The sequence below is a fragment of the Equus przewalskii genome, chromosome 13 (genome assembly GCF_037783145.1).
Source record: "Equus przewalskii isolate Varuska chromosome 13, EquPr2, whole genome shotgun sequence".
Taxonomy (NCBI): domain Eukaryota; kingdom Metazoa; phylum Chordata; class Mammalia; order Perissodactyla; family Equidae; genus Equus; species Equus przewalskii.
In genome coordinates this window covers 41,934,837-41,942,101 of record NC_091843.1, presented here as the reverse complement: position 1 = coordinate 41,942,101, position 7,265 = coordinate 41,934,837, and the positions used below count along the sequence as shown (strand labels likewise).

At 50.8% G+C, this 7,265-nt stretch overlaps 2 protein-coding genes across 14 annotated transcripts in view; one reads left to right on the top strand and one right to left on the bottom strand.

The window, feature by feature from the left end:
• Positions 1 to 380: 380 nt before the first annotated feature.
• CCNI2 (cyclin I family member 2) lies at positions 381 to 6,778 on the top strand. Of its 3 annotated transcripts, XM_070571096.1 has the most exons (6): positions 381 to 1,149; positions 1,392 to 1,520; positions 2,092 to 2,166; positions 3,572 to 3,712; positions 4,677 to 4,907; positions 5,528 to 6,778. In XM_070571096.1, the coding sequence occupies exons 1-2, from the start codon at positions 522 to 524 to the stop codon at positions 1,442 to 1,444; spliced, it is 681 nt and encodes a 226-aa protein (XP_070427197.1). In that variant the 5' UTR covers positions 381 to 521; the 3' UTR covers positions 1,445 to 1,520; positions 2,092 to 2,166; positions 3,572 to 3,712; positions 4,677 to 4,907; positions 5,528 to 6,778. The 3 variants fall into 3 exon arrangements, with proteins under 3 accessions (XP_070427197.1, XP_008536612.2, XP_070427198.1); XM_070571097.1 differs by lacking the exon at positions 2,092 to 2,166 and having other exon boundaries at positions 573 to 1,149; XM_008538390.2 differs by lacking the exons at positions 4,677 to 4,907; positions 5,528 to 6,778 and having other exon boundaries at positions 397 to 566; positions 3,572 to 3,745.
• Positions 3,539 to 7,265, bottom strand: part of SEPTIN8 (septin 8) — a 25,696-nt gene continuing 21,969 nt past the window's right edge. For 6 of the 11 annotated variants that reach the window (XM_008538429.2, XM_008538443.2, XM_070571079.1 and 3 more), the window contains exon 10: positions 3,539 to 4,892. In XM_008538429.2, coding sequence (XP_008536651.2) covers positions 4,727 to 4,892 — 166 coding nt within the window. In that variant the 3' untranslated portion in view covers positions 3,539 to 4,726. The remainder of the gene's footprint in view (positions 4,893 to 7,265) is intronic. The other 5 variants (XM_008538435.2, XM_070571078.1, XM_070571080.1 and 2 more) reach the window with 1 other exon arrangement.

Here is a 7,265-nt window from a genome sequence, read left to right as displayed (position 1 = left end):
GAGTCTCAGAGAGGTTAAGTCACATACTCGAGATCACACAGCAAGTCAGGAATTCCATCCCAAGCCTATCCGACTGAGGAGCCCACTTTGAGGACTCTCTACCTGGTTTTGTGTCCCGCAAATATGTACTGTGAGTTAGGAGGCAGGGTCTGTGCCGGGTGTCCTTCTCCAGGGCTGGCGTGGTCACCAGCTGTCCCATCCCAGGCTGGGGACTCTCTGTGCACGGGGCGCAGGCTTCGGGCAAGGAAGAGGCGCTGAGTGGGCGGCAGTGGGGGTAGGAGGGAGGGTACTCTCACCGGCTGCGCCCGCTCTGCCCCGCCGCGCTCCAGGTCGGGGACCCCCCACCAGAGGAGCAAGCGTCAAGCAGGGGCGGCCCGCGCGCCGGGGGCAGCTCCCTGGCAACGGCTGGGGGTGGGCCGCCGAGCCGGCCCCGCCCGGTGCGGCCCCAGCCTGGAGTCCCGGGCGCTGGGTTATAAAAAGCGGCCGAAGCTGGGACCCAGACCTTGGAGCTCGCTCTCGCCATGGACTCGGGCGCACGGCCCCCGCAGCAGCCGGCAGCCTCGGAGGTAAGATCCGTCCGGCGTCCAGACGACATGGCCCTTTGCTTTCTTCTCCGGCCGCCTCGGTGGAACGTCTGTCTCCCCGCGGCGACCCGGAGAAGCTTCCCGGAGGCGTGCCACCCCGGAGCGGCCGGGCTCCCTGCGCCGTCCCCGGGAGGACCCGGGCAGGGGGCGGCGCAGGCTCCGCGAGCGGCAGGCCCCGCGCCCGACGCGGCTCAGGGTCCGCAGCCCCCGCGGCCGCCGCCGCCGCCGCGGCCGCTGCTCTTCGGGGCTGAAGGCCGGCCGGTGCCGTGCGACTGGGGAGGCCTCCTGGACGAGCGCCGGCTGGTCACCCACCTGAAACTGGCTCTGGGCCGCGAGGCGCGCCTGTGGCGGGCCGGCACACCCCAGGTACCAGTCCCCGCGGCGGGGCCCTCCGGGAGCACCCTCATCCCCCTCCTCACGCGTGCACGGGACGCGGCCGGGCTCCACCTGCACCCGCGCTCAGGTGAGCCGCACCCTGGAGCCCGGGACCTTCTCCAGGTGCGACCCCCGCACGAGGCACGAGGCGGGATTCGCTGGCGTCTCTCACTGTCAGGGTGCCTTTCTGGTAGGTGCTTCGGAAGAGGGCCTGTTTGAGTTGGGGACTCTGCTTAGAACCAGGGGCGGGGGCGAGGCGGAGAGGAGGGGGTGATCCGTGACCCGCCGGGCAACACTTAATCCCACCACGATTTAAGGTGAAGGGGCTACTCACAGCCCCTCTGGTCACCTTAAGCAGATGGCTCCTGCCACTGGTAGACCAAGACTAGCCACCAACGGCTTTCCCTGCCTTCCCCTACTCCCTCTTTCCAGGTCGAGATCTGCGACGCCTTCCAGGAAGTCGTGTTGCAGCTCCTGAGGCTTAAGAACATCTTTCACTTCTCTCAGTCCACTTTTAACCTGGCTCTCACTATCTTCAGCCGCCTCCTGGTTTCAGTAAAGGTAGGGAGGCCTCTGAGGGATGATGAAAGATGATGGGAGAGGAAACTGACCTCTGTTCCCCATTGCTGCCTGAGAGGGGAGCCACCTGCGATGCTCAAATGGAGGTGCATAAACTAACTTGCTTGAAGCGGTAGGACTGAAATTGGAACCTCTCCACATCCTACCGTGGTGTCTATCTGGCTCAGTGTCTGTGGCCATCAGAGGTGGACTTAGGGAGCATGAGAGGACCTAGTTGGGCAAGGACTGCCTGTGTGATGAGGTAGGGTATGCTTGTCTGGGCCTGTGCAGTGAGGCCTGAGGCCAGGATGGGACTGTGTATTCCCTGAGAAGGTGCCATATTTCCCACCTCCAGTCAGTCCTCTAATTAAAGACTACTGACTAGTCATCTGTAGTTCTGAAATCAGGCGCGTTTTCACTGGTCAAATCTAAAAATGGCACTAACTTTCTTGTGGAGGAATAGAATCAGGTCTTTTTAAAAAAAGACAATTTCTTAGAGGAAAAAAACACAGTTGCTTTACAATTTGTTTCTAGCATTCGTATCTGGCTCAGATGTGTTTGTTCCATACTACAGGTAAAGGAGAGGTTACTCCAATGTGTCACAATTACTTCCTTGAGACTTGCTGTAAAATTTAACGAAGAAGAGGAGGTATGCATCCCTGGAGGTCCACTTGGGGCTGCTTTTGAGATATAGGGGTATAACACTGGAGCACTCAAGTTTCCTGAAAAAATCTGTGCCCTCGAGAATGCTGGGCATTTGGGAAAAGTCACCAGCTTCCCAGAATCTCTACTGTCCCTTCCTTAGGCTTGTCAGACTCTGGCACCCTACAAGTGGGGAATTGGAACAGTGAATTCCCCTGACCCAGCAAACCCAGAGGCCTGACCTCCTGGCAGATATATCTTGCCTCACTGGTTGATGCCAGATGCCACCTCCCACTAAGCAGAGGCATCTGCTGTTGAACTAGGAAAAAGGCCTCCCAAATCACGTGGCCTAACGTCCACCCCTAGAAATGACATCTAAGAAAGCTGCTTGAGGATTAAGGACTTGGCTGTGTCAATGAAACGGTCCTCTGGGACTCCGAGACCCTTCTCTGAGAGCAGCAGGAAGGCCATGTGCAGCGAGTGAGGAGAAGCCCCCATAAGTGTGTCAGGCTTGCTTGAACTTCTCAGTGTCACTGTGGCTTCTGTTTGGGAGAAGATCCTCTCCCAATACCCTTCCCAGACCTAACTCCCTCCTTCTGACCTCTCCCCTTTGGGGATAATGGAACCACTGCCATTTTCACAGGGTCTCCCTTGACTGATCTCAAGGTCCAAGGAGGCAGAAAAAGTTGCTTGTGTGTCCAGTTTCAATAAAAATGCTTTTAATTTTTGTTTATTAGAATATAATTTGTGCCCCCCAAAAGTTGCTTATATCCAACTAAAAATCAAGTATTTCTAGAGGTTATAGTAATATTTTGGATAATCTTAAAAAGTATCACCAAGTCTTTAATGCACTTGGTACTTGACAAGCCTTATTAGTTCTTCTGGGGAAAAGTCATAGTTTTTCCAGAACTGACCTGCTTTCGATCAAGGTTGAAGGGAATGTGTTTGCAGCTATGGTGTTGCCAAAACCATGGGAAGTTTTATCAGTGAGCCTGTCTGGTGCAGACAGGAAGCTCAAAGGCATACTTTTTCTCTCTACGATACTTAATCATGATAGGGATGGGGAACAGAAATGAGTAGAGCCCACAGCCCCTGGAAAGCTTTAGGTGAGTTCTTCTAGATGAATGGGGGAGATGGCACAGCCCCAGCCTCCAAAGCACCTTTGGGTACAAGCTGGAGCAGTTGGGGATGAAGAACTGTCTGCAGAGGGTGACCATGTGACATTCACTAGACATTGTCACAACTACCTGGCGACTTAACAGATAGCCAAGATCTGGTTTGCATTTTCTTATAGAAGCATTTTCTGGAAGACAACTCTACCAGGGTCATGGATGCCCAGTCCCCATGGATAAGAAAACAAAAGCTACCATGACATGATATAGGGCTTTGGCCTCTTTATTTTCTTTTTACAGTTAATTCCACGCATAAAAGACTTCATAAAGCACTATGGCTCTGGCTATACCCCGAATGAGCTGCTGAGGATGGAGCTGGCTATTTTGGACAAACTGCACTGGGACCTCTATATCGGGACGCCACTGGACTTCTTGACCATAGTAAGTATGAGGAGTTTGCAGAGTCTATCCTAGACTCATTTGTGCCTTTGGAACAGCTGTTTACAACATAGGACGGCAAAGCACAGGCGTGCACACGTCCTTCTTGCACATGCACCACAGTGAGGTGACCCACAAGGCTCACGACATATGGAAGAGTAAAAATGTATCTTAGATCCAACATAGTTCCACCAGACTCCCACTTCTAAAGGACATTAAATTAACTTTACAAAAATTTTTAGACGGCACTATTGTGCTAAGTTTCTCTTTTAAATACACACTGCAAAAATATTTAACTTTCCATTCTATGAATACTGTACATAAAAAGCTCTCTGTTTTTGCTACACTTTACACACATTCACTTAGCTGTCTTTATTTACCTACACACAATCCTTATTGAGGCTTTAGACCATATTGATCTGGCACTTAAAAAATATCATATTAGTTTGTATTTGTTTTAGTTAGGGAATGATGGTCATCCTTAAGGATATGATTCTGTTAGTAAGGCAAAATTATGCAATGTGGAAATGTCATGGAGTTTTGGTCTGTTATGAAGCATGGAGATTAAATCACTAAGGACTGTTTCATTAGGAAAACTGGACACTGTTGCCAAGTTACAGAGTTTCTTCTCCTGTCAAACAGATACAAGTAACTTTCCTGCTACCTTAATCTTGAATAGTATGCTGCTTTTTCTCAGAAAATTGAAACATTGTCATCTAAGTACGTTAGGCTCATAATGTGGTCATGTCACAAAGCAGACTGTCTTTTCTCTCCAGGGTTGAAGCTCAGCTTGGCCATAGAAAGGGCGTTAAGCCTCAAGCCCCTTGTAGGGCCATGGATGGGAATGAAAAGGGCTGGGCAACATTCGATGTTCCCTGATGGAATTTGAAATTGTTTGCACTTTTGGTCATTGATATATGAAAAGTATGGGGTTTTCTGTTCTAACATTAAAAACCACGGTCTCCAGTTCCACGCCCTGGTGGTCCTGGGCTGGCCCCACGTGGTGGAGCTGCTGCCTCAGAGGAATCCTTCCCTCCACGTCGCGTCCCTGACCAGGCAGCTGCAGCACTGTATGGCGGGCCACCAGCTGCTGCAGTTCAAGGGCTCCACACTGGCTTTGGTCATCATCACCTTAGAGCTGGAGAGGCTCATGCCCGACTGGTGGACTCCTATATCTGATCTGCTAAAGAAAGCACAGGTAGACATCAACTTTGCCCCAGACCAGGCTCTCAGTTTTGCCCCTTTAGCTGATGCAGTCTGCCCCCAAATGGGTACCCATGGCCCTTACTGGCCCTAGTGGGCTCCAGAAGATGCTCTGGCCATAATGACTCTATGAAGAGTCTACCCAAGGGCTAGGTTTTCCACACCTGGCATGACCTCTGGACTTCAGTATGGTACACATGTTCCCTTCACTGGACAATTGTGGTAGATTTCTCTGTGGCAGCCCTTATAGCCAAGAGGATTGGGGGGGGGGGGGGGTCATGTCCAGCTCAGGAGAAAGCAACTCTGAGCTTAATATTGAGGAGTGTAAATTTCAGACACTTCACCCTCTATCTGAGTGTATGGTACCAGGCACTGGGGGTTTCAGAATCCCTCAGGATGGATGGGGTAGAATGGAATGCATAGTTAGGCCAATTAATGACAGTTTTACTGAGCTTGGAGATAGATGTCCCTGAGATGGTGGAGTTAATGCTCTTAAGTTGGGTGGTTGGACCTTCCTGAAATTGCTCTGTGCTAACATTTTGACACTCAGTTGCTCATTCCTTAGGATTTAAAATGGTTCTGCTTCAAGGCTGACCACTCCTGTTTTAATTACAGATCAGTATTGAGCAGTTGAGATGCTGCATGGACCTTGTAAAGCACCAGCTGAGAACTTTTTAGTCATCCTCCTGCACAGACAACTTTCTGTTTCACCTGCCAGCCTCCGTGCCCCTACCCTTGTGCCCTTTAGAGCATAATAGCAACCCCTCCTTGCTTGAACTGCTCTAAATTCTAGGCTTTATGGATCCTGTAACAAGAAAGGAGGAAGGCCCTGGAAGAACAACTGAGAAAAAGTTCCTAGGTCCTTAGACAATAAGGGGGAAAAAGGCAGGTCGGAGTCACTAGAGGGATGGGTAGTCTGACAGATCACAACCGTGCCTCCCTCTCTCCCCTGGGCCTGAAACCAGGGGGAATGAATGAATGCTCATACTGCAGCTTGGGTTTCCTTCCTTTCCCCAGCAAGGGCTCTAAGAGAGCTGCAGTATGAGGCCAGAGGTGCACCTTGATCAGGGCCCAAGGAGCAGGCTGGTTCTGACTGACCAGTTCGTGCTGCTCCACCCACCAGAGCTGGCCAGGTCCTTCCAACTTCCCAGACTTATACCAAGGACATGTGCAGCACTTCAAGTCCGAACTACCCTGCCTGCCACTGCAGAAGTGGAACCGTCTCGCCAGATACATTTACCCTGACTTGGCCGTGACCTATGCCTTCTCTTCACAAGGACTGGATTATAAAGTATGCTTTGTTTAATGTACAGTAACTTGATCAAGCTTTAAGCATATTTTTCCTCTGTTACTCTAAGCAGTTTATTAGTTTAACTAGTAGAATTTTTATGCTAAAGAATGGTATTAAAAGTGACCCCTGTGATGGGGAGGCATAGCTCTGAGATCTTTCCGTTGAGATGAGCAGGTTTTGGGGGCGAGCCTGCTCCAACCGCTGCGCTGCCAGGAGGAGGTTACTAGCATGGTTGTGAGGGAGAAGCCAGCTGCCTCTCTGAGGCTGTGACACTATAGAGCCATTCTCTAAGCAGTGGAGTCCAGCTGGCAGAGATGCCAGCTGGAGCTGTGTAAGTAGTGTTGGGGATATGAATGACTGAGCCACACATTTAGAGGAGGTTTGTGAAGTCTTTCCACTGTGAACAGTTTTTTGTAAATGCTAGGGGAAATGTGATCTGCTACTAGGTGCAAAGTGGTCAAGGACCAGATATACTATAATAGTGTCTGTACTGTAGTCAATGCAAATCACTATCTTTCCTTGACATAAATTTGCTTGTTGGAGCTTTTGTAAAAATAAACTTTAATTCCTTTCAACCCTGTCTCAGTCATATGTTACCTGTATCGGATGCCATGCATTTAGACTTGCTAGAGTCAAGTATACTTGGAACACCATCTCCTGAGTCCTGTCAGTAACTGTCCTCTAGTCCGCCACAGATGGAGGTGCTAAGGGGCAGCACGCTGCTCATGGCCACAGCTCCCACCAGTGGCCACGACTGCTTTCTGCCTCCTTCCTTCCTCTGTGTACACTAGTGGGTGGGGTGGGGGTCATCTTGAGGCGCCATACCAGCTCAGGCTGTCTGTGACTTTGGGGGACACTGCTGGGAGGTATCTAAATCTCCTAACCAGGTAGCTCTGGATGTAACCTGGGTCCCCAGAGCTAATCCAACACTCAATCTCTTGGAGAAAGGTGAAGGTAGACATGTGAGCCCCAGCACTGGGGTAAGAGACAGCCTTGTTGCTCTTTCTATAAATATAACTCTTCTTTGAGGAAGCAAACTTCTGTATTCCCAAAGTACCACTT